The sequence below is a fragment of the Microcaecilia unicolor genome, chromosome 2 (assembly GCF_901765095.1).
Source record: "Microcaecilia unicolor chromosome 2, aMicUni1.1, whole genome shotgun sequence".
Taxonomy (NCBI): Eukaryota; Metazoa; Chordata; class Amphibia; order Gymnophiona; family Siphonopidae; genus Microcaecilia; species Microcaecilia unicolor.
Genome location: NC_044032.1, coordinates 70,888,469 through 70,915,855, shown reverse-complemented (window position 1 = coordinate 70,915,855; position 27,387 = coordinate 70,888,469). Strand labels below are relative to the sequence as shown.

The following is a 27,387-nucleotide window of genomic DNA, read 5'->3' as shown; positions in this document are numbered from 1 at the left end:
GCTTATTTCTGATCTGATGGGAGGAAACCTGCCTTCCTGCAAGTAGCACTTTAGACAATGGAGCCTCTTTCTCCTTATCAGTAGGGAAAGAATGTGGGGAATTTGGATTTTACTCTGACTTAACTCAGAATGCGGTTCAGGCTTTTTTCAAATAGCATGCAGTTTAAAAGGAAATTAACTTCATACTGTTATACTAATGTTAACTAAAATAATATAATACATAGGAATAAAATGCCATGCCTAGGCAGCTGCCTGAGCACCAACTAAGCTAGGCTACTGAAGTAATAACATGGTACTACAAACTACAGTATATATATATATATATATATATATATATATATATGCAAGCTAAAAACAGGTAACTTGGTATTACATAGGTGATTGCCCAACTTTCAAATAGTTTATTTATGGTTCCCACTATGGCCCAACTCTTTTGAGATAGCTCTGGTGACTTGCAGGTACTTGGGAGTCAGAGAAGTCTGACATGAAATTTTTAAGCCTTGGACATCACATGGGCAACTGTACTGATTCTTTAGAGTGGTAGCATCAGAAACATCGGATCATTTTGGAAAGGGTGGTAGACGCATGGAATGGCCTCCCAGTGGAGGTGGAGGAGAGGATAGCAGTATCTGAATTTAAGAAAGCATGATGCAAGAACAGAAGATCTTTAAGGAAGAGTAAGGGCTTGTAGAGATTAGTCATAGATGATGGAATGTGGTAGGCCACTGGATCCATAGCCTTACCAATATTTTACCCAATACAGCATCAGCAACAAGAGAACTTGGGAGCAGGACAGGAGCTAGGTTTATCTGGTACCTCTAATCATAAAGGTGTTCAGCTGCTCCTGAGATTAGTAATTGGTATAGGTAGGCAGACTGGATAGACTATATGGTCTATCTGTTGTTATGTCCTGTATTTCTTAGTAAATATTGACCTGAAGATCTTTTGATCTTCAGGTGCTAAATGAAATTTAGAATGTCCCACTTCCATCACATGTATGGGAAGGAGAGGGGGGGTGATGAAATTAGACTATTATTGAACTTTGAGGATAGGAATAGGATAAGGTAGGTGTTGGGTGCCTGAGAAAACTATGTGGAAATCTCATATGATCTTCTATCCAAGACAGTGGAGTAGGAGTACAAAGGAGTGAAACACACATGTACATCGATATAATTCTCGTTCCTTTTCTGATGGAATCAGTATATATTTCTAGATCGTATCATTTTGTTATAATATTTGTTAAATTTGTTATTTTATGGAGGTACGTTTAGAACTGTCTGGAAACATATTGCATAGGCGGCAACTGGGATCTTCAGTAGTGTGAGCAGACTGGATGAGCTGTAAAGTCTTTCTACTGTCATTTATAATGTTGTCATGTTACTATGGCTCAGACGTTGTACATAGCATCATGAAACACTGCTGCAGATCCATCAGGCCAAGACATGGAAACATAGAAATATGATGGCAGATAAAGGCCAAATGGCCCATCCAGTCTGCCCATCCTCTGTAACCCCTAACTCTTCCTTTTCCTAGGTACTTATCCCATGCCTTTTATAAATTCTGACACAGTCCTTGACTCCACAACCTCCACTGGGAGGCCATTCTATGTCTCCACCACCCTTTCCATGAAATAATACTTTCTTAGATTACTCCTTAGCCTATTCCCTCTTAATTTCATCATATGCCCCCTCGTTCCAAAGCTCTCCTTCAGTTGAAAAAGGCTCACTTCCTGTAATATTTGCATTAAAGGTAGTATTTGATGTTTGGGAAACAGGAATGTTTCTTTGAAATTATTAGTAATGTGTGGATAGTAAATGCAGTAAATATTTGCATTACTCCTCTGCCTGTATCTATAGTATAATTCGTTTGCTAATAGGGCCCTAGAATCATCTTCTCTATCATTTCACTGCCATTACTTTTTAGTTTTGTGAGTTTAAAAACAACACAGCAATTTTGTTTACCCTCTCTGTGTTTACAATGATATGTAGGGTTGAGAACCTAATTTTCTTAACAGATAGATCTTAGTGGAGGAAGTGGCTTTCTGTCAACAGGTTGCAGAATTTGCTTTGCTGCAGAACCTGAACAAAACTAAGAGAAGTACAAGATCCTTCTGATATAACCCAGTCCTGACTACTTTCCTTAAATATTTAAGTACTATACTACTTTTGTTTGCAAAATAATCTTTACCAATACAGCAAAATCGTCATCTGCCTTCACCTATGCAAAACACAAATTACAAGTGAGAAAACACAAGAAAACAAGAATATGGGAGTAAGTAAGCTACAAATGAGCCAAAATATACCACTCTGGAGAAAGAAGGGAAAATAAGAAGTAATCTGTAAAAGCTCAAACGGTTGTCAAGTTGTTGTCAGGTAAGGTGCAAATTTTAAAAAATGACAAGACATACATTTGTGCTATAGAAATCCATAGAAGCCTTATGAAATAGGGTGAGGTACTGACTTACACTAATAAGGAGATAAACCTTTTTTTTAATTTTTTAATGTATTGTTTATTCATTTTCATTAAATAACAAGCTATTACACTTGACAGGAAATTCAGAAAAAGAAAATGTTACAATAACACCACTTTAAAGTAAAGATTAATAATTTCTTCTTTAGACCACTAACTCAGGGGGTGAGCGTAAGGAGATAAACCTTTAATTATTTGTTACATTTGTATCCCACCTTTTCCCACTTGAAGTGGTCATACCTGATGAGCAAAATAGTCAAGGAATTAGCCAAAGCTAGGGGAATGCTAGCGTGCATAGGGAGAGGCATAACTAGTATAAAATGGAATAAAAGTGCTTCTGAATAGGTTGAGACCTCATTAGGAGTATCAGGTCCAGTTTTGGAGGCCATACCTCCAAATGGATCAAGATAGCATGACCTTAACTCTGAGAAGAATATCAAAACATTGCAGAAGCTGCACCAAAAGCCCAACAAAAGAAAGAGATGGGGAGTGTGATATAATTATTCAGGAGGAAACTTTAGAACAGAGTCCATGTGAAAAATTCCCCCATCAATATTTTCTCACATAAACTTCACTATTCAAACAGGAAAAAACTGTTGGATTATCAGAGAGTTGTTATCTTTTAGTACATAAATATATCTTAGGATAAAAATTCTCACCCCAATTTATTTATTTATTTTCTGCACTTGATATACCGCAAGTGATCCATGGAGGCAACTATACAGTTTACAATGTAAAAATAATTGAGGTAAGAAAAGGAAGGGATACAGGACTAGGAGGAGGAGCTAAAAGACTTGGAGATAGGGAAAGTTTTTAATAGAGATTTAAACTTAGGATAAGAAGTCTCCAGACTTCATGTCCATTTTATTGCTTAATGTTCTCAAAATAATGTAATCCTCATGTCTTCGTTGATTATATAGCAGTTTTCAATTTAACAATACTAAACATTCCAGGAGAATGGCTTCCAAGATAACAGATTTACCTTGTGAGCTGGAAGCTGCGCTGGGCATTTTCAGACTTGGTTTGATTGGTAACTGAGGTTACCTGTGTCCTGCTCTTAATATTTCTTAATATCTTCCTGATAAACTATTGACTCCTTTATTCTATTTCACCCCCTTTTTTATTCTATCCTATTAACAGAAAAAACAACAACAAAACACACCCTTTCACTTGCAGAGGGTCTGACCTCTATAAGTTCCTTATCTGTCTCTATCCTATTGCCTATATTGCACTGTGATTTGTTATTTTTATGCTGGTATTGTCTTAAAGGGATTTTAGAGAATTGTGTTTTGAATACCTGTGCTAGTGATTTCATCTTTTTATGCTAATCAATAGAAATCAAACAAAATTGTCTTAAAGGTGTTTTCATTGGAACTGTGCTTTAACCTGTGCCAAGTGTTTTAAACCTGTGACTTAATCTGGTTACATTGATTCTGGTGTCTGTTTTCATTAGAATTGTCTGTTGAATCTACACTGCCAGAGACTTAATTCAATCAATTTTGGTTACATAGCATCTGGTGACTCATAGCTCTGGAGGAGGGGTGATTTTGTTTTGAGCTGTGTGTTAGAACCTAAATTTACCGTCTTGCTCATTTTCGAAAGAGAAGGGCGCCCATCTTCCGACACAAATTGGGAGACAGGCACTCTTCTCTCAGGTGCGGCCAAATCGGCATAATTGAAAGCCGATTTTGGCTGCCCTCAACTGTAGTCTGTCGCAGGAGCGGCCAAAGTTTAAGGGGGCATGTTGGAGGCATAGCGAAAGTGGGACTGGGGCGTGGTTAGCACATGGGCGCTCTCGGCCGATAATGGAAAAAATAAGGGTGGCTCTGATGAGCATTTGGCCGACTTTACTTGGTCCATTTATTTACAGGACCAAGCCTCAAAAAGGCTTGGTCCGAACTGACCAGATAACCACTGGAGGGAATCGGGGATGACCTCCCCGTACTTCCCCAGTGGTCACCAACCCCCTTCCACCCTGAAAAAAAATTTTTTAAACATTTTTTTCCAGCCTCTATGCCAGCCTCAAATGTCATACCCAGCTCCATGACAGCAGTATGCAGGTCCCTGGAGCAGTTTTAGTGGGTGCAGTGCACTTCAGGTAGGCGAACCCAGGCCCATCCCCCCCTTACCTGTTACACTTGTGGTAGTAAATATGAGCCCTCCAAAACCCACCCGAAACCCACTGCACCCACATCTAGCTGCCCCCCTTCATCCCTAAGGGCTATGGTAGTGGTGTACAGTTATGGGGAGTGGGTGTTAGCGGGTTTGGGGGGGCTCAGCACCCAAGGTAAGGGAGTTATGCACCTGGGATCAATTTGTGAAGTCCACTGCAGTGCCCCCTAGGTTGCCCAGTTGGTGTCCTGGCATGTGAGGGGGACCAGTGTACTACAAATGCTGGCTCCTCCCACGACCAAATGGCTTCGATTTGGCCGGGTTTGAGATGGCCACCATTAGTTTCCATTATCAGCAAAAACCAATGGCGGTGATCTCTAACACCGGCCCAAATGTTGAGATTTGGCCGGCCCCGACAGTATTATCGAAACGAAAGACAGCTGGCCATCTTGTTTTGATAATGCGGTCGGGTATGCCACTTTACGGGGCCGGCCATCTATATGGCCGGCCCCGTTCGATTATGCCCCTCTATGTTGCTGTGTTAGATGCTAGTTCCCAGAACCAGCTCCAATACTGTGCAAATGCCCATGCACAAATGTACTTCTGCTCTGAAAATCATGTGAATGTCATGTGCTCTCTCCCCCTCATTCTACTACTACTGATCATTTCTATAGTGTTACTAGACATATGCAGTGCTGTAGACATTATATACAGGTACTTTCTTCGTCCCTAGAGGCCTCACAATCTAAGGGGTCCTTTTACTGAGGTGCGCTGAAAAATGGCCTGTGGTGGTGTAGACGCCTGTATTGGACGTGTGCAGGTCCATTTTTCAGTGCATCTGCAAAAAAGGCATTTTATTTGGGCCAAAAATGGATGTGCGGCAAAATAAAAATTGGAGCATGTCCATTTTGGGCCTGAGACCTTACCGACACCCATTGACTTAATGGTAAGGTCTCACGCATAATCGTCAGTGCATGTACAATGCTGATTACTGCCCGGTTAGCGCTGTGCACCAGAAAATTTCTGGCACGCCTACAAACTGAAATTATCACCTGGGCCATGCGGTAGTTCCGACTTGGCTTGTATTGGGTGTGCGTAGGTGCCTACGCAGCTTAGTAAAAAGGCCCCTAAGGTTTTTGTACCTGGGGCAATGGAGAGTTAAATGACTTACCCAGGTTCACAAGGGGCTACAGTGGGAATTGCTATTTATGGCCACTGTCTTGATTTTAAGTAACATTTATATCAAATATTGTGGTCAAATCCGATTGATCATTAAAAAGTTAAAATTTAACCACAAACACAGTGGAGAGTATACATTCAATTCAATTAAATCACAAAATTGTTTCAATTTCTAATTTTTATAATAGCATGGAGGACTCAGCAGTCAAGACTGAAGGCTGCAGAGTGATGGGCACTTTAAACCATGTGTAATCATATCTTCAGTAGTTCTGAATGCTGTAGCGTCTTAAACTTTAGTCTAATCATTGGCCAAAAAACCTCCCAAATTAGAAATAGCATTTGCATTTTCAAAATTGCCACTTCCACATAAAATCAATACTGCCTTTGCAAACTTGCACATGCAGTGTCACAACACAAGCTGTAAACTTTCACTTAGCTTTGAAGCTTTGAAAGACTTTGAAGCTAAGTGGAAGTCCTTCAAAGCTAAGTGAAAGTTTACCGGTTGTGTTTTGGCACTGCAAGTACAAGTTTGCAAAGGCACTGGGCATTTTCCAGGTGGACTACTCCCTCCTCCAACAAAGGTACGGGAGGGTGCGGGGAAGAGAGGGGGTTAAGGGGCTGGAGGTCATACTACATATGCATATGCGGGAAGAGAGTGGAGGTTAGGAGGCTATGATATGATACTACATATGCATACTTGATCTTGATTTGTCCTTGCCATTTTCAGGGCACAGACATTAGAAGTTTGCCTGGAACTGGCCTTTTTCTCCAGTTACTGAAGCTGAATCTGTCCAGTCACAATCAGGGCACAGACTGTAGAAGTCTACCCTGCACTGGCTTCACTTTCCAGTTATTGGTGTGGCCATCTAATTACCGCTAAGCTTGTTTGGCTCCATACCTTCTATATAGGATTACTTTGTGTTTATCTCATGCATTTTTGAATTCCGTTACTGTTTTCATCTTCAGCACCTCCCGTGGGAGGGCATTCCAGGTATCTACAACCCTCTCTGTGAAAAGTACTTCCTGATATTATTCCTGCGTTCTCCGCCCCCCCCCCCCCCCCCCCCTCCATTCATGTCCTCTAGTTCTACACCTTTCTGTGTCTGGAAAAGGTTTGTTTGTAAATTAATACCTTTTCAAATATTTGACTGTCTGTATCATATCACCCCTGTCTTTCCTTTCCTCCAAGATATACATGTTGAGGTCCTCAAGTCTCTCTTCATATGTCTTACGATGCAAACCCCCTACCATTTTGGTCTCTTTTCTTTGAACTGCTTCAAGTCTTTTTACGTTGTTAGCAAGATACAGCCTCCAAAACTGAACACAAAAGGTAGGACCTCACTGACAACTTGTAAAGTGGTATCAACACCTCCTTTCTTCTGCTGGTTATACCCCTCTCTATGCGGCCTAGCATTCTTCTAGCTGCAGCAACCATCTTGTCACATGGTTTCATCACCTTGAGATCCTCAGACACTATCACCCCAAGGTCCCTCTCCTACGCTGTGCTTATCAATCTCTCTCCTTCTATCTGGTGCATATCCCTTGGATTTCTGCACCCCAAGTGCATCACTCTGCTCTTTATGGTCTTTAATTTTAACTCCAGTATACTGTTAACACCAGTGCTAAATGTACCAAACCTAGAATGATTTTCTAATCATTACAATTTTTATTTGTTTTTTTAAAATATGCAGTACTCAGTATATGTTATTGTGCCAATTTACCGTTGTTCACGGTGACAGCGTATGGCACAGCAACCCTGTTCCATCATAGCACTGAACCTGCCTCCCTTCCTCCTTAGTGAAATGTTCCTTGAAATAACTCCCGGTCAGCTATAGATATTTACTCTTCCTTAAAGGTAATACTCCATCTTAACAGTATACTTAACAACACCAAATAGCATTAATAGAACCCTAAAGTAATTACGTATTTTTTAACTGCCAGACCTTTGGCCATTCTTCTAATTTTTGGAGATCTCTTCTCATAGTTTCTACTCCCTCCGGGGAGATGGATGTCCATGTGCTGGAAATGTCCAGCATGAAATCTCATTTAAAAAACTGAAAGGGGGGGGGGGGAACGAGGGACATGGATGTTTGTGTGGCAGCATACAAATGTCCATCTTATAAAATGGCCACATAGATGTCCATGCAGAGCAGAGGGTTAGCCTAATGGTTAGAGCAGTGGGTTGAACAGCAAAGGAAAGGGGAAATGGGACTTGATATACCACCTTTCTGTTGCAACTGCATTCAAAGTGGTATACATATATTCAGGTACTTATTTTGTACCAGGGGCAATGGAGGATTAAGTGACTTGCCCACAGTCACAAGGAGCTACAGTGGGAATCAAACTCAGTTCCCCAGGATCAAAGTCCACTGCACTAACCACTAGGCTACTCCTCCTTCAGGTTCAAATCCCACTTCAACTGTTTGTGATTTTTTTTTTTTAATTGTGAAACCTCCAAGAACAGAAACATACCTACTGTACCTGAATGTACACCATTTCAGTAGCCTTCAGGCTTGCAGGTATCTTATATATTCAGGTAGAGCAGATATTTTTCTGTCCCTGGAGGGCTCACAATTAAAAAAAAAAAAGAAGAGCTGAAGTGGGATTTGAGCCTAGGGCCCTTGGTTCTCACTCCACTGCACTAAAGGGTCCTTTTACTAAGCTGCGGGAAAAAGGGCCCTGTGGCAGTGGCAGGGGCCTTTTTCCCACGCACCAGGGCCATTTTTACCACAGTGGGTAAAAAGCCTCTAAAAAATGGCCAATGTCTCTTCCAGTTCTTCCGTGAAGAGGTTAGCAAATTGTGCCATCCTGGTGCCCATAGCAGTACCCATGATTTGCAGATTGATGTCATTGTTAAAATGGAAATAGTTGTGAGTTAGAATGAATTTGATTAATTTTGTAATAGTTTCTGGTGAGTATTCTATTTTCTTTCTTAGCCACTGCTGCACACTGAGTAGAGAATTCTAATAGAATAGTCTTATATACCACTTCTACCCTTAAGAATGGTCCCGAAGTGATTTACAAAGACTAAAACAAAAAATATATTAATACAGAAGAAGCTAAATAACAGAAAAAACCAAGAGGACTTCATTTATCAGAAAAATAATAAGGCTAAATATTTTCTGAATGTAAAACATGAATTGGCAAATCTAATAACACTAATTTTCAAAGCACTTAAACTTGGAATGCCCTCCCGCGGGAGGTGGTGGAGAGGAAAACAGTAACGGAATTCAAACAAGCGTGGGATAAACATAAAGGAATCCTGCTCAGAAGGAAGGGATCCCCAGAAGCTTAGCCGGTGGTGGGAGGCATGGCTGGTGGTTGGGAGGCGGGGATAGTGCTGGGCAGACTTATATGGTCTGTGCCCTGAAAAAGACAGGTACAAATCAAGGTAAGGTATACACAAAAAATGGCACATGTGAGTTTATCTTGTTGGGCAGACTGGATGGACCATGCAGGTCTTTTTCTGCCGTCATCTACTATGTTACTCACGTTACTTACTATGCAACTTTGTAAGTCTAATTCCTTTGAAAATATGCCTCAATTACATCTAGATCCTTTTCCTGGGTGGTGACCGAGGGCAGGGTGGTGGGGGCAGACCGCCCCGGGTGCAGGTCATGAGGGGGTGCTGACATGGACGTCTTCCTCCCCCTCCCGGCCGGTGCAGTGCGGTGCTGTGCTGCGCTGCATGGGTGTCCTCCCCCCCCCCCCCAACTAGTGCGGTATCACTCTCCCCTCTTCATTCTATGCCTGCCCAACTCTGCAGGATTTTAAACTTTGAGGCTTCTGGCAGCATCAGCAATGTAAGTGCTGCCTTCAGCCATCCCTGGAAGCCTTCTCTGGACAGCGTCCCGCCTACATGGGAAGCTGTATAGAGGGTGCTTCCAGGGCAGGCAGAAGGCAGCACTTTCTTCACTGAGACACTGCTGGCGGGCCTGGAAACTTGGAGGCATGCAGGAGCGGAGTGGGCATGGAGTGAGGAGGGGGAAAGCGATACTGCACTAGTCCGGGTGTGGGGGGGGGGGGGGGGAGCGATGCCTGCCTGCCAGCCAGCCCGCCAGCCCAAAGGGAAAGGGGGGGTGGAGAGAGGAGGATGAGATGCCACATCTAAGGGGAAGAGGGGGTAGAGACAGCGATGCCAGACCTAAGGGGAAAGGGTGGTGGAGAGAGGAAGGAAAGCAATGGCAGGGGAATAGGAAAAGGGGGCTGCATAAGTACATAAGTAGATAAGTATTGCCATACTGGGAAAGACCAAAGGTCCATGAAGCCCAGCATCCTGTTTCCAACAGTGGCCAATCCAGGTCACAAATATCTGGCAAGATCCCAAAAAAGTACAAAACATTTTATACTGCTTATCCCAGAAATAGTGGATTTTCCCAAAGTCCATTTAATAATGGTCTATGGACTTTTCCTTTAGGAAGCCATCCAAACCTTTCTTAAACTCCGCTAAGCTAACCGCCTTTACCACATTCTCTGGCAACAAATTCCAGAGTTTAATTACACGTTGAGTGAAGAAAAATTTTCTCTGATTCGTTTTAAATTTTCATCGCATGCCCCCTAGTCCTAGTATTTTTGGAAAGCGTAAACAGACGCTTCACATCTACCCGTTCAACTCCACTCATTATTTTATAGACCTCTATCATATCTCCCCTCAGCCGCCTTTTCTCCAAGCTGAAGAGTCCTAGGGTGAAAAACATGGGAAGGGATGGGGACACAGAGAGCAAATGCTGAACATGGGGGAATAGGGACAGAGACACAGAGGGGAGGTTATGGATAGGAGTGTGAGGGAGTAAGAGGGAGTGACAGTGGACATGGAGAGAAAAAAGTCAAATAGACAGGAGATAAGCAGAAGGTGGATATGGATGGGGAACAGAGTGGAGACAGAAAGATGGAGAGAGGGGGAGATGCTGGAATGCATCATGTAAAAAGGAGAGAGGGAGGCACATGCTGGATAGAAGGGAAAGAAAAGTCAGGCAGTGGATGGAAGGGGCAGAGAAAGCTGGCAGACACCATATGGAAAGGGGGAGAGGGCAAACAGTGGATGGAAGAGAAAGCAGACAGGGAGAGAGAAAGAAAGCAGATGCTGGATAGAAGGGAGAGAGTGAAGAGAAGACGAGGAAAGCAGAAACCAGAGACAACAAAGGTAGAAAAAAAGATTGATTTATTTACTTGCTTTAGAATAAAGTAGTATTGTAGCTGTGGTGATAAATTGAAAATGAAAATAAGGTGATCTTTTTGTTGGACTAATTTTAATACATTTTTGACTAACTTTCAGAGACCAAAACCTCCATTCTTAGATCAGGACAGGACCGTAACAGCAGTATACTATACTGACCTGAGGAAGGAGATTTTGTCCTCTGAAAGCTAATTGAAAAATGTATTAGTCCAATTAAATGGTATTATCTTATTTTCTATTATTTCTATTTGTTAATTTGTAAAGTGGTGATTGGTATTTGTCAGTTTTTCAAATTTATGTCTGCTATCTTTATATTTTGCACAGTACTAGGGGACATGCATCACTGTTTCTGTGGTGTTGTTTTCTATGTGGAATCTGGTCTCTTGGGGGTTCGGTTTAATTTTAGTTTGTGGTTACTTATTCTATACTTGGTGAGTATGTATTGGTGTTCTATATTTGTGAAAAAAACATGGTTTAATGTTGGCAGGATCATTTTTACTAATGTCTTGGTTAGTTTTACAATGGGTGTATTGATGTTCTAGTGCTCACTGCAGTGTTTAAGATGCTGCCTTTCCTAGATACACCTTTGTTGTGTGACTCGTGGATTATTACTAAAAATAATATTTTCATATAGAGGAGGGGGTGTTAAAAAATGATCGGCCCCGGGTGTCAAATACGCTAGGTACGCCACTGAGGACGTGGCAGAGGGAAGACCCAGGGGCTGGCCGAAGGAAGCCTGTCATGCTGCAGCTGCTGCTACCGGTGACTGACAAAAACTTGACAGGAGTGCAGGGGAGTAAGAGAGGTGAGGGAGAAGTACCGGACTTGCAGGGAGAGGGACCTAGGAAGGGGAACGAGAGACTGGATGGGAGGGAGAAATGCCAAACCTGTTGGAGGGGGCACTGGATGCAATGCGATGGGGGGGGGGGGGCACCACTAAAGCAAGTTGGATCAGGCCATCGTTATCCTTCGAGCCAGCCCTGCAAATGGACATTCCTACTGAGTGGAGGAGTAGCCTAGTGGTTAGTGCAGTGGACTTTGATCCTCGGGAACTGAGTTCAATTCCCACTACAGCTCCTTGTGACTCTGGGCAAGTCACTTAACCCTCCATTGCCCCTGGTACAAAATAAGTACCTGAATATATGTAAACCACTTTGAATGTAGTTTCAAAAACCTCAGAAAGGCAGTATATCAAGTCCCATTTCCCTTTCCCTAAAACAAACGCTGTGCGAGCCACATGGGAATGCCCATTTGCTCAATAGAATGGACAGGTGACTTTTATACTATCGCTAGTAAAAAAGGCCCGTTTCTAACACAAATGAAACGGGCGCTAGGAAGGTTTTCTTCGGCTCCCCTGCAGCCACCCATGTTCAGAAACCCTCCTCTCTCCCCTTCCCCCCTACAGCCACCCATGTCCAGTGACCCTCCTCTCTCCCCTGCCCCCCCCTGCAGCCACCCATGTCCAGCGACCCTCCTCTCTTCCCTGCCCATCCTCCAGCCACCCATGTCCAGCGACCCTCCTCTGGACATGGTTCAGCTGTGAGGCATGTTTTTTTCCCCCCTGGGTTCTGAAGTTGACATCATAATGGCTATGGTGATGTCAGCCTGATCTACGGAGCCTAGCAGACCAACTCGAAATGAGCCACGGTCCCAGGCAAGTCAGAACGTTGGAGGTGAGAATTATTATATAGGAAATGAACTATAAGTTATTAAAGATTTTTTACCATACTGCTTTGTTCACTCAGCAACCCTGACATTTTGATGTTCTGGTCAGTAGTAAGACTGAAAGAAACTGGCTGAACCTGCCGTGGAAAGACATTTTGTGGCATAAACCACATCATGCTGATCTGCTCTTGCTAGGTAGAAAACCATATCACATTACAAAACCATTCTATGTGAGAAACAGCACACAAAGCACAAAGAAATTAGGCCAGATTTTAACTACTGGGTATTTATGCATCTGGAAAAGGTCATCCAGATGCATTGTGCTCAATTCAAAAATGTGGTTTGCGTTATATCTGTTACTTAGAAAGTATTTATTATTTAATCAACTATTTTATGTCCATTTTCAGTTGGAACAATTATGCTAAATGTACTTAGAACCTATTAAAATGAATAGAACAATTATAATATCATAGTTTCATACATAGACAATTATTAAAATTATGTTTCAGTAACAGGTGTTCATCCATAGCAGACAGTAAACCACTAAGAGATGAGCATTGCACGAATGGGGTCATTTTGTAAATCCTTTTGCATGTGTGAAGCATGCTTTATATATAGAAATAGATTTATAACCTACACCTTCCCAACTGTAGAGGAATTAAATGCAAGACCTACTACGAACAGGTCCCAAAAAAGTGCCCTAAATGACCAGATGACCACCGGAGGGAATCAGGAATCACCTCCCCTGACTCCCCCAGTGGTCACTAACCCCCTCCCACCAAAAAGAAAACCACTTGCTAAAACCTTATTTCCCAGCCTTTATGCCACCCTCAAATTCTGTACCCACCTCCATGACAGCAGCCTTTCCCTGGGTCAGATGTGGCTCTCGGGTGCACTGCAGGGTCACATCAGCATTGCATTGCGGTGGGTGTAGGGTATTGGGCTCCTTAATTTCACTAGCTTGTGTTACAGTCTCACGATGTTGGTAGTTGGTAGGCTCTTCTCCCATGGTGCTTTTCCCTCTGCTTACTGGGTCAGAGTGTGCCCTGTTTTGTTTCCGGTAGTCCACGAGGTAGTGTCCATTTTTGTAGGTCCGTTAGCCACGTTACAGAACTTAGTTCTTAACTTGAATGTTGCTGAAAGAGGGCATTGTACACCATTCTGCCAGCTCTGACCTACTGCTAATCTTAGTACCAGGGAGACTCGTTGCCAGTGGGGCACAACCTCTGATCTGCAGTTAACTGTGAGTAAACGCGGTTATTGAAATAAAGGACGTTTTCAGCGAGATTAGTCTTACGGTGTGAACTGCTGTGCCAAGGTTATACAGCAGCAACAAGTCCTGTCCCTGGAGCACTTTTAGTGGGTAATGCAGTGCACTTCAGGCAGGCAGACCCAGGCCCATCCCCCCCTACCTGTACCACTTGTGGTGGTAAATGGGAGCCCTCTAACCCCCCCAAAACCCACTGTACCCACATGTAGGTGCCCCCCTTCACCTTTAAGTGCTATAGTAATGGTGTAGAGTTGTGGGGAGTGGGTTTGGGGGTCTCAGCACCCAAAGTAAAGGAGCTATGCACCTGGGAGGTAATTTAACGTTTTTTCCTATTTTTTAAAAGTGCCCCCTAGGGTGCCCGGTTGGTGTCCTGGCATGTGAGGGGGTCCAGTGCACTATGAATCCTGGTCCCTCCCACGACCCAAAGCCTTGGATTTGGTTGTTTTTGAGCTGGGATGCTTCGGTTTCGATTATCGCTGAAAAACAAAAACGCCCAGCTCAAACAAACGCCCACATCTCAAAAACGCCCACACCCAATGCATTTGCCTGGTACAAACTGTATTTGCGAAACTACGATTTGGCCCACCCCTTCACGGACCCGTTCTCGGAGATGGACGTTCTTACACATGGGCGTTTGCATTCGATTATGCCCGTCCACGTAAGCCGCATTGAGCCTGCATTATGTGGGAAAGCACGGGGTACAAATGTAATAATAATAATGTAAGATATCATATTGGGATAAGCACCTGCTTTTACTTGATCTGCATGTAGACATTTTTGGGCTATAGTTTGGGTGGAGCTGGGCCACAGTAGCGATGTACATCTGTATTTTATACAAGACACAGGTACACTCACGGTGCAAAGATTTGTTTAACATATTCAGCCAGTCTTATATGTGTCAGTGTTTAAATGAGATGCCAGTGACCTCCCTCTATTCATGGAATTTTTCCATGTTAGTCACCCGTAATCTCTGCCTAACTCCTGTTAATGACTTTTATCTATGTTCCACCTCATCTTACACCCTATGCTATATAATAATATGTTTTAATGTGCACTATGTTGACACAGTAAGAAGCTTACTATGTCATAATGACTCTAATTCTATAGTCTTAATTTTACATTTAGCACTCAAAGTTGTGCATGCAAATTATAGAATAACCCATAAGAAGATAAGCATTGCTATAGTGGGACAGATCTAAGGTCATCAAGCCCACTATCCTGTTTCCAACAATGGCCAATCCAGGTCACAAGTACCTGGCAAGATCCCAGAACAGTAAAACAGATTTTATGCTGCTTATCCTAGAATATGCAGCAGATTTTCACAAGTCCATTTTAACAATGGCTTATAGAATTTTCTTTTAGGAAATCAGCCAAACCTTTTTTAAACCCTGCTAAGCTAACTGCTATTATCTGGCAATGAATTCCAGAGTTTAATCACTCGTTGAGTGAATAAATATTTTCTCTGGTTTGTTTCAGTACCGCTCCACTCTCATCTCTCCCTACATTCCTCCCCGGGAACTCCGTTCACTGGGTAAATCTCTCTTATCTGCACCCTTCTCCTCCACTGCTAACTCCAGACTACATTCCTTTTATCTTGCTGCACCATATGCCTGGAATAGACTTCCTGAGCCGGTACATCAAGCTCCATCTCTGGCCGTCTTCAAATCTAAGCTAAAAGCCCACCTTTTTGATGCAGCTTTTAACTCCTAACCCTTATTCACTTGTTCAGAATCCTTATTTTATCATCCTCACTTTAATATTCCCTTATCTCTTGTTTGTCCTGTTTGTCTGTCCTAATTAGATTGTAAGCTCTGTCGAGCAGGGACTGTCTCTTCATGTTCAAGTGTACAGCGCCGCGTACATCTTGTAGCGCTATAGAAATGATAAGTAGTAGTAGTAAATTTACTACTTATTGCTTAGTTTAGTAGTGTCAAATATGCATGTAACTTGTTTAATTAGCTGCTAATTGGCACTAACAACCAACAATAGGCTAGAACTGGTGTTAATTGGCACTAATTGCAATTACACAGTAAAAATTGGGTGGAAAGGACCCAATGCCAAGTGATCAGTCACCATATCAAGGTAAGATGCTCCAAAAGAAACCTTTATTACGACCCAACACGGTCCGTGTTTCGGCTAACACACCTTCCTCAGGGGTCTCTGCAGAGACACTCGGAATGTTCAAACCTGGTATGAGCCCAGCACAAGCTCAAAATAGAGACGCACTTCCACACCAGTGTGTTCTGGGAATAGAGCAAATACCACGTAATGAACTCCGAACAGCGGAATCAGCAGCAGTGTGGACTTGGCCAGTCTTTTCCCTTGTACCTTGGCCAGTGCACAGATAACCATAGGTTCCAGCTCAGCTGCTTCTCCCCCTCGGGTATTCATATGAGTATAGCTAGATAAGTGTTTTATCTCTTGAGTTTGTGCCCTCTTGGTGGATGGGGGAGTCTATTGTGTTTTATTCCACAGATTACTGGGATTGTTACGATTACTTTGGCTTTTTCTAGGCCACATTGAAGGGCTGATAGCACATGACATCCCTCTATTAATACTATCTTTCCATATAGCATAAATTCCCTTGAGGAAACCCAAGCTAATAGTGTGACAGGATAGATTCTGATAGAATATACAGACCTTTTCTTGAGTGGCTGAGCTAAAATGGCTACAAACTGAAGTGTCCTGGAACTGAATTTGGTCCTCTACTAAGATAACTAACAGGGTGATTCCATAACTGGGCACAAGCAGTTACATGTGCCATATGCATGTAAATACTGACATAATTGGCATTTACACGCATGTTCTATAAATGGTCAAGTAAGTTCATTGGTATGGCTTCTGCCTGGATAAGTTCCATTGACCATCCCCAGATTTTCCATGACATCATCTGGATAATGCTGCTGATTATTCAGTTCAATCAATATTCAGTCCAGTAATCAAATGCCTGGATAAAGTTAACACAGAAAAAAGGCTGTCCTAACTCTACATGGGTAGTTAGTTATCCAGGTACCTGGATATGTAGCACTGGCCAATACATTCCAAATATTCAGTGCCGGCTGGTAGCCAGATGCCAGTGTGACTATCTAGGTATTAAAAGCCTGCGGCGGCTGGCATTTAAGAAAACACTGACTGCTGTAGACTGAATATTGAGTGTGGGAGGAGGGGCATATTTATAGATTTCCTGTAAATCCAGTCTTATATAGTTAGTTATTTTGCATTATTTTTATCACTGCCAGTGACTGTTCACTGAAGTCAAAATTCTTATGTTTGCAGTCTAACATTTTCAAGCTCTTTAATGTTTGACCGGAGTCTGTTAGAAATTAATACACATCAAATATGCTTCAAAATGGCGTTGAGACACTGACAGTATAGCATGTACTTGATTTTGCATTGGTATTGGATGTATACATATTCGTGCCATTTAATTGTGTGCCGAGCAGGGTTTTGAGTTTTGACCCCCGACGAAGGCTTATATGCCGAAACTTGGCTGAGTCGGGTCAATTTCAAATAAATCTACTTGTGGTTACACTTGAATCTTCCCCTTCTATGGACTACTTCTGCTTTGTTTTGCTGTGTCAAAATGAATTAACCAAATGTGCAACTTCGTAAATTCTTAAGTGATCTGCACTTTGCATCATTCTGGGCCCAAACACTTAAAATTGGTGGCAATAGCGGATCTTGCCCAAGCTTCACCTCCCTTGCAGCAACTCTCTTTTCCACGTGCTGAACCTTTCTAGTTTCTGCAAGATAACTAGAATTCCTTTGAAGAAGTTTGGTCCCTCTTCTGACAGATACTCCTTGTGATCTTTCACCTGAGTAACAGGATAGAAAATAAATCATTATTAGTTCCTTTTCATAGTGTGAACCGCAATTATTTACTTGAAAAGGTAAAAAATCGAAGAAAGTATACAGAAAGCTGTATCTGCGCCTGAACTCTGCAGCATAGCAGAGAAGCTTGGAACTATTTGTTCAGTTACATGCAGGTGGTAACATACGTGGCCTTTACACTTATGGTGAAGTTTGAATGTGCAGCCATTTTCTATAATTTGGGTACCAAATCCGTTGATCCCTTGACAGCATGTCACAACCCATTATAGCAGGTAAGTTATAATTTTTTTTAACATTTGAGGTTGCGATTTTGAATTATAGATGCACATTTATGAATGGGTGACTATTGGACATTTGGCACATTAATTCACTTACTGCTGGTTTGTGTGGCAGTGAATGGAGATTTTTATCATTGTTTTTTTTTTTTATTTCTCCAATCTTGAAAAAGCCTGCAAACCTATGATTAAACATGCTGTAGTCACTGTGTTTGGAACTTGTTTCCTGTTTGGGGCACTGAGCACTGAGATCAGCTCTTAGCATACATGTAAACTGCATTAGTGTTGTCATTGTAGCTACACCATTAAGTGCATCAGAGCAGAATATCAATATTGTGTCAAGAAGAGGAGCTGTGAGAGGACTTCCAGAGAGGGACAGAACTTCATTGGTAAGAATCTTCTGGAATATTGCTTTTAAACTTGAGGAAAGGTACACTTAGAATTAAATAAGTAACATCAGGGACTGTATTTTAAGTTGGTCTGCTTATTTAGCAAAGGAGTTTAAGGAATAGTTTTTTTTTAGCATATGAAGTCTCTGTTACAGTTCTATAGGCTAGCATTTAAAGGGACTATTTAAATTACCATAATATCAGTAAAAAACACTGCTAATAGTCTGTCATGGCCGCCACCATGCTCTGCACCCTGGCTCACCTTCTGACTTCAGGGGGCATGGAAGTTTGGATACGTGGCATCCTCCAGGGCTTCAGCCGGCCCTCTTGGTACGGCAGGCTGCCTGCACCATTACCTTTGGTGTTCTGGGATGTTGCGCCGGGTCTGTAGGCCACTCCAGCGCTGGATGCTTAGGTGCACATGCGCACCAGGAACACTTATTTAAAGGCGCAGCAGCAGGAAAGCAGAGCAGGCACCCGCTGATGACATCATGACCCTAGCCTATGTAGGGAGGTGATGCCCTCTCTTTCACTGCCTTTGCAACACAAGTTTCCTAGTATTTGCTAATGTTGCAGCCTTGCCTTATTTTGCCTCCAGTCCACCTTAGAACATAAGCGCTGCCATACTGGGACAGACCGAAGGTCCATCAAGCCCAGTATCCTGTTTCCAACAGTGGCCAATCCAGAGCACAAGTACCTGGCAAGATTCCAGAACAGTACAACAGATTTTATGCTGTTTATCCTAGAAATAATCAACTTAGGCGTCAGGATCTACACAATGTTTTACGTGGCGTAACTGTCTGCGACCACATTTAGGTAAAACTTGGTGTATATCCTGATGTCTAGATTGGGCGTGGACTGGGTATATTCTGTGGCGGTGTGCACAGATTTTGGAAATGCCCATGACCTGCCCATTCCATGCCCCCTTTTCAGCTGTGTAGCTTGGAATTTGGGCGCATCACATTGTAGAATACGCTTGGACAGTTCTGCGCATGGATTCTAGTTAATACCGATTTGCATCGATAATTGCTTGTAAAGTGGTAGTTTTTGACGCTGCCTGACTTGTTAACTAATTGAGTTGCATGCACAAATATCTTGCTTTGCCTTGTCCCACACTTGGAGGGACAATTGACATCATAACTCCACAGAGAGGTTAGTTCCTAAGGAGCTTATCATCCCAAATTTAAAGACAAACTCCTGCTAAAAGTTTGTGTCAAAAGCATGTATTTGGAGCACTCTATTTATCATACAAACTATTGTGCAAGATCATAATTGCATTACTTGCAATAGCAGTACAAATAAAAATAATGCGAAGAGTAGCTCCCCCCACCACCCACCTGGACTACCTCACAATCCCTGGTAGTCAAGTGTTGTAGTCAGGGCAGGAGCAAGCTCCAGTTAGGGCAGCCATCTTGAGAGCAGAATCGGTATAGGCAGGAGTAACTGGGGATTGTTCCTGCCCCAACTACACTCCTAGACCACCATTGATTGTAAAATAAGCCCACGAGGGCCAACAGATGGGGGGGGGGGGAGAAGGTACTCGAGGGGGTATGGGAGGAGGGGCAACTTCTATTGAAAGGGAAGGGTCTGTAGATAAGATAACTGAAGGATATAGGGATCTCTGGATAACGATAAAGACTCGATCCAAAAGAAGAAAGGTCAGCATGTATTACCAAAACTGGAATCGAAATTCGGTCAGCCTCTAAGATGAATTACATATTAACATATAGCATTTAAATAAACTATTTTACACAGTGTAGGGGTAATTTTTATAAATTCAATTTAGCACATATGTGGCAATATACATATGCAGAATGACTAATAAAGTAGCACAAGGAATGAATCTGCATGCTTTTACTGTAAGCTTTGCTAGGGGTGCCGTCTGGATGGCATGGGGGCAGAGTTCATAATTACACATATTGATTATAAGATATGTTAATCTATGCACATACTTATGCATAAGCTCTTGGGAAGGCTTAAATGTCCACACCTGCATTCAAGGCACAATTTCAGCTACTTACACTAACTTTTATAAAGGCATGTGCAGCCCCAATTTAGAAGTAGGAATTGGGATGTGCAGGTCAGTACATTTCAAGTTTCACCAGTATTTTAGAACAAAACTTGCTCTAAAAATACAGGAGAAATGGATGTTTATGCAATAGGTACATGCAGCATAAACATGCATTTTAGAAAAATCAACATATAAAAAATTGACAGGTTCAAAGCCAGCACATAACCAGGTATGTGCCGGTTCATAGCTGGTTATATTGGGCTAGATTGTATATATGGTGCTTGAAAAATCTGCGCGGTAAAAAAATACACCTAAGCATATTCTCTAAAGTATGCCTAAATTTTATATACCATGCGGTATATAGAATATGCCGAGCGCCTCTCCATGCAACCAAATTAGGTTGCATCCATTTAGGCCATGTTTTATTTGGCATAAATCCTAATACCTAAATTAGGCACAGCGTGGATGTATTCTATAATAATACACTTAGATTGTAGAAATGCCCATGCCCTGCCCATTCCATACCCATATCCACGCCCCCTTTTCAACTATGTGACTTAGAATTTACACGTACCACAATACACTTAGCGAGAATCGGAAAGAATTAGGGAGATAGTGGATGCCCTTCAAAATGCTCTTCTCAGACAAATGGTGATGGATCCCATGAGTGAAGGAGTGACTCTGGATCTGGTGCTGGGGAAAATGTGTCTAATGTCAGAGAAGGTACCCACCTGGGCCATAGTGATCATAAAACATTAGGTATTTTTCCTGTCTCTAGTGGACTCACAGTCGAAGTTTTGTACCTGGAAGAAAAGTCCATTCATCATTATTAAGATGGACCTGGGAAAAATTCATTGCTTATTCCTGGGATAAGCAGCATGCAATTTACTCATTTGGGATCCTGCCAGGTACTTGCAACCTGTTTTGGCCACTGTTGGAAACAAGATACTGGGCTTGAATGACTTTTGGTCTGTCCCAGTATGGCAATGTTTATGCTTAAGAAGCTGTGAGGCTACCTACCTTTTCTAGTTTGGATGCTCGGGTGGAAGGTAAATTTAACCTAGAAATTTCTAACCCCACTGTATTTAACTGAATTTTATGCTCAGACTATACAGTATATTGTAAAGAAAAGAATACTTACAGAGAATAAAGTACTAAGAGGATTTTTACCAAGATGTATTAGGTGATACACGTGTGCTTAACACAGCTGAAAATGGGGTACTGTGGGAAACGCTCAGGCATCCTCTGGTAAGTGCCAAATGTGTGCATGCTAACTGTGTGCTAAATTTTTTTTTTAATTTTTGTTTGAGGGGGCGTGTCTGGGGGGCAAACAGTGGGCATTCCGGTGCTAATCAGGTAGTGTATCTACATTAGCGCACATTAAGTGGTTAGTGCAGGATTATCACATGAGCTGTGCAGTGGTGTAGCTATGGGGAGCCACGGGGGCCTGGGCCCCCCAAAAATGGATCCAGGCCCCCTGGTTTGGCTGGTGGGGGTCCCCAACCTCCGCCAGCTGAAGCATTTCTCCAGCGCTGCCCTCTGTACATTGTCTTCCCTGCTTCCCTCTCATTGCGTGCATGTTTGGTTTTAGTGGAACTGAGCATGTGTGACATTTCACGCATACTCAATTTCATTAAAATCGAGCATGCGCCATGTGAGGGGAAGAAGGGCAGACAATGAACGGAGAGCAGCGCTGAAGAAATGCTTCAGCTGGTAGGGGTTGGGGACACCCCCTCAGCCAAGGTATGTGGCATTGCGGCAGGGGGAGCAGCGGGGAGGCGGGCCGAAATATGACCCCACCACTTTGAGCTCTGCCCCGCCCCCCCCACTTCAAGGTCTGGCTATGCCCCTGTTACTACCTACCAAATAGGTGACATTAAGTGCTCGTGCGGTAATCTTTATAATGGTAGTAACATTAGTGCATGGCCATTAATACAAAAAAATGAAAAATCGGCCATTTTACTACTGTGGTAAAAATGGCCTTACTCGTGGGAAAAAACAATGCAAGGGAGCATTGAGGCCAGCTTTTGCCACAGCTTAGTAAAAGGACCCCTGTGTTTGCAGAGTACGTTTCACTCCATCATTTGTTTGAAGTTAATGGGGATGTTGAGGGCATGATTTCAGCACAACTGCCTCTGTGTGAACTACAGGCAAATATCTGATTCTACTAAAATATGCTGGTTCATGTTAATATTAATACACTAGGAAGTTACTGGAGAAGATATACAGCCTTCAGGGGCCCATTTTCTAATCTGTGTTAATATTATTTCACATGTTACTGGTAATATACTGTACATGTTTGCAGCACCATTAGGGGGGGAAGTTATCAATGTGAGCCTCCATTACTATAGGCTATTTTACCACAACTCAATCTATTTTAGCACAGATCTCATTTTATGCAATGAAATCTAATAACTAATAACCCATGTTAATAGTAAATAACCTGTCTTAATGGTAGCACACATTGATAACTTCCCGCCTTAGTACCTAAAAAAAAAAAAAATTTCCGCTAAAAATGGTAAGCCTCTAGAAACACACAAATGCATGCAAAGCAGATTATTATTATCCCAAAAGGTTAAACAAATTGCATTAAGCTATCCAGTTTATGCTAACCTGCCCATGAGGTGCTATTAAATTCAAGTATTAACTGGTAGGGCTCTGACTTGTCCTTGTACCCACAGGAATGAATACCAAGGATAAACGGGGGCTTATTTCCCACCCCCCAAGTGAATACTGACAACCCCCTAGACCTTCACACTCTCTCAACTTCATTCTCCTCCCTCGCAAACAATAAATTAATCCTGAAAGTTTATCTCCCCACCGGTATTCCGACAACCCCCAAAGCTGTGTGCCTAAGGCCTCTTCCTACTCCCTGCCCTCTTCTCAACATCCTGATAATGAATGGGCTCTGGGGCCTTCATGCACCTCTTTTGATACCTTCCCTCTCACAGAATACCTCTTTAAATTCTTCAGTTGCAACACTCAGGCCTCCTGCCTCATTGGTTTCACGTTTAAAAATTACACCAGAAGTCATACTCCTTTGTCCCAGCATTCAGATGAAAAGTCAGGAGTGCCCCTTCTTCTCTCTACCTAGCAGATAAAAATCACAGAAGGGGTGGTTTATTGGAGTATGGGACCTGGGATGTGAATCAGGGTCCAGGAGACCCTTGATCAAAGAAGGGAAATGGTAGGGGGTGAGAAGGGGGCTCAAATCCACATTATATGGGAGTTCTCACAGCTGAGGATGGGAAGACAGAAGCACAGAGTAACACAGTGTTCACTTTGAAGGGTATTTTGTTGTCAACTTAGGGATTGGGAGGGGGGGGGGGGGGGAGCCCGGGAGGGGAGGATCAGTGACCATGGATCACTTTTGTTATCATTAGCTGTAAATTTTTCATATTATTTCTGGTTTTAACACCAGATCAATATCTCTAAATCAAAATCTAAGTTGTGCAGTAGACAAACAACTGAAATGAAGACTTGATGGTATTAAAATTAAACATTACCACACCATGGGCGATACTAGGGTACATGTTTTGGAGTTGCGCCAAAGTGCAGGAGTTTTGGGTATTAGGGATTCTTTTTTTATTTTTTTTTTAATGAACCCTAAGGTAATAGTGTTTCACATTATGGGGAGGGAGGCGGGGGTATTCCAGGGAATGAAAGAAAATTATGGGTTTGGAGGGCTTGGCTGGTAGGGGAGAAGATTATTTATTTTTTTGTCTATTAGATTGTAAGCTCTTTGAGCAGGGACTGTCTTTCGTCTATGTTTGTGCAGCGCTGCGTATGCCTTGTAGCGCTATAGAAATGCTAAATAGTAGTAGTAGTAGGGGCCTGGTTATTGATAAAGGCTCTCTCATTTTAGCAATGGAAGAGCATGGTGCACCAGCAGATGTGAATGGTCTATCTTTGGGCTGGAGGAGGGTATTTCTGGAGGTTTGGGAATACTATATAGATATGCTTCTGTCCCGGATCAGGAATAATATTCTGAATTACCTTTGAAGATAAAAATTACTATGAGAGAAGAGGGAGGCTTGCAGAGATGGTATTAGAGGATTGAATGTCCCTGCACTCCTTCCCCCCCCCCCCTCCAAAGCGTGCATTAATGGAGGGTTGGTGATACAAAGGTAGGGTTAGAGGGGGAGAAAGGGAAAGATGAAAGGGTAGGGGAAGGCGGTGAAAGGGGGAAGGAGGTAAAGAGAGCAAGGTAGTTAAATTAAAAAACATAGCAGCTCATGGTTAATGGTGTGGTACTAAGGAGTTAAGGTGGATAGGAAAGGAGAAGAAGGGAGATAAGGGAGGGGAGATAAACAGTAAGGAGTGAATTTTATATATGGCACCAAGAAAAGCAGCATACTATAAACCCGCTTAAAGTTAGACGTGGTTTATAGAATACTGCTGACACCCACGAATTGTGCCTAACTTTAGGTGTGACCATTTGCACCAACTGAAACATGATGCAAATGTACCTTCCTAAATTAGGTACATATTTCCCCTTATTCTATAACAATGCACATGCTAGGATTGCCCCCATTCTGCCCATTACCCTCCCAATTCTTCGCCCCTTTTTAAAAATCTTGCCCATAAAATTTAAGCGTAGATCGTGCACCTACATTTATATGCATAAATTACAATGAAATCAAATTAGTGCCAATAATTGCTTGATAAAAAGCCAATTATTGGTGCTAATTAGTGCATTATTTAATTAAATTACATGCAATTTTTGGTGATTTTTATAGAATTAGGGGTAAAAGTTCAAAATGAAAAAGTGATTAATGAGGTTCTAAAGTTGCAGTGCTTCTTGGTGAAACAGACAAGGATGTTGAAACGATGTTTCTATAAGTGCACATGTGTTTTCAATAAAACGTTTACGTGAAGGGGCATAATCAAACGGGGCGCCCAAGTTTTCCTGAGGACGTCCTCGCAGGACGTCCCTGCGAAGGGGCAGGGAAACCCGTATTATCGAAACAAGATGGGCGTCCATCTTTCATTTTGATAATACAGTCGGGGACACCCAAATCTCAACATTTAGGTCGACCTTAGAGATGGTCGTCCTTAGAGATGGTCATCCCCGGTTTTCAGCGATAATGGAAGCTGAGGACTCCCATCTCAGAAACGACAAAATCCAAGCCATTTGGTCCTGGGAGGAGCCAGCATTCGTAGTGCACTGGTCCCACTCACATGCCAGGACACCAACTGGGCACCCTAGGGGGCACTGCAGTGGACTTCAGAAATTGCTCCCAGGTGCATAGCTCCCTTACCTTGGGTGCTGAGCCCCCCAACCCCCCCCCAAAAAAAAACACTCCCCACAAATGTACAACACTACCATAGCCCTAAGGGGTGAAGGGAGGCACCTACATGTGGGTACAGTGGGTTTTGAAGGACTCACATTTACCAACACAAGTGTAACAGGTGGGAGGGAGATGGGCCTGGGTCCGCCTGCCTGAAGTGCACTGCACCCACTAAAACTGCTCCAGGGACCTGCATACTGCTGTCAGGGAGCTGGGTATGACATTTGAGGCTAGCATAGAGGCTGGCAAAAAATACTTTTACAGCTTTTTTTTTTAGGTTGAGAGGGGGTTAGGGACCACTGGGGGAGTAAGGGGAGGTCGTTCCCGACTTCCTCCAGTGGTCATCTAATCAGTTCAGGCACCTTTTTGAGGCTTGGTTTCAAGAAAAAATGGACCAAGTAAAGTTGGCCAAATGCTCATCAGGGATGCCTTTCTTTTTTCCTTTATCGGCCGAGGACACCCATGTGTTAATCACGCCCCAGTCCGGCCTTTGCAATGCTTCCGACATGCCCCCGTGAACTTTGGTCGTCCCCGCGATGGAAAGCAGTTGAGAACGCCCAAAATCGGCTTTCGATTATGCCGATTTAGGCGACCCTGGAAGAAGGACGCCCATCTTCTGATTTGTGTCGAAAGATGGGCGCGCTTCTCTTTCGAAAATAGGCCTGAAAATAAAATTAAACCCTCTATAGGAACATAAAAATTACCTGAAACCAGTTGTTTCTGCAGATGTGCTAAGTCTTTAAAGAAATATTCATGCGGCTTGTCAGGCATAATGCTTCTCTTGGCCCTTGCTAACTGGTTCTGGGATAAAAAATGTTCATTGTCTTTTTCATACATTTCTGGTGTTGTCTTCTCTGCAATCTGTTTTCTTCTTAGAGTTTCAAAAGATTGACTTATCTTCCCATTTCTGAGTTTCTCCTCCAGTTGCTGTTGAGTATACTGAGGATATTGAACTGATAGCAAGACAGATGTGCAGACTAGAGTCAGGTCCTGTAGACCATCTGACCAGCCATAGGCTGTAGAATCAGCAGAAACTGGAATTCCACAAACAACACAGACAGAGGGATACATATATTTCATACTGTCATTATAAGCATGGATGAAATCTCTTTATGTAGCAAAACTATTCAACAGTCATGTCATCGGTATCTTGGATGGTGCAGAATTTTCATTTGTCTCTTTTACTAAAAGACGATGCTAAGTGAGAAAGCCATGATGCACCTGGAGATTACTTTTAAGACTTTTGTGTGTGCACCAATAATCTGCCGGAGGCAGAACTTTTCTTTCAGCAGGATTGTTGAGATCACTTACCCAGAAATCCAAAGATAAGCTTCATTTCTATAGGCAGTGACCACCGTGAATCCTATGTGCTATGTCCGTAGTACCAGCTTAGTAGCAGGAAAAGTTAACAGATATATATTTTCCATTCTTCTAATTTACATTCATTTTCTTTTGTTGTAAAAGTCACACAATTTAACATGAACCCAGAGATCCGATGAATTGCCTGTTTCTGTTTTAGTTTCTAATTGCTGAACTGTTTACTTTCCTGTTCTGTTGCTCAGTAGCTGAAGGGGATGTTTTACATTTACTGAATTGAAAAATCCCTTGGTAACCAGACTTCAATAGCCTCATTGTATTGTGGCTTATTTCTCATGCTCTTCTAAGAGCAATAAAAGCCAAGCTGGAAACCTGTGTATACAGTAATGTAATTAAGGCGGG

General features: G+C 42.6%; 1 protein-coding gene across 1 annotated transcript; it reads right to left on the bottom strand.

The window, feature by feature from the left end:
* Window positions 1–17,194: 17,194 nt before the first annotated feature.
* On the bottom strand, window positions 17,195–27,159 carry LOC115462093. The gene is made up of 2 exons (XM_030192132.1): window positions 26,373–27,159; window positions 17,195–17,686 (listed from the first exon to the last, which is right to left on the bottom strand). The coding sequence occupies exons 1-2, from the start codon at window positions 26,746–26,748 to the stop codon at window positions 17,460–17,462; spliced, it is 603 nt and encodes a 200-aa protein (XP_030047992.1). The 5' UTR covers window positions 26,749–27,159; the 3' UTR covers window positions 17,195–17,459.
* Window positions 27,160–27,387: the final 228 nt, after the last annotated feature.

Bases quoted from the DNA above. Each gene is read 5' to 3' on its own strand.
- LOC115462093 (XM_030192132.1), bottom strand. From the start codon at position 26,748: ATGAAATATATGTATCCCTCTGTCTGTGTTGTTTGTGGAATTCCAGTT. The intron at 17,687-26,372 runs GTAATTTTTATG...CCTGTTACTCAG, and splicing joins GCAGAAACAACTGGTTTCAG to GTGAAAGATCACAAGGAGTA.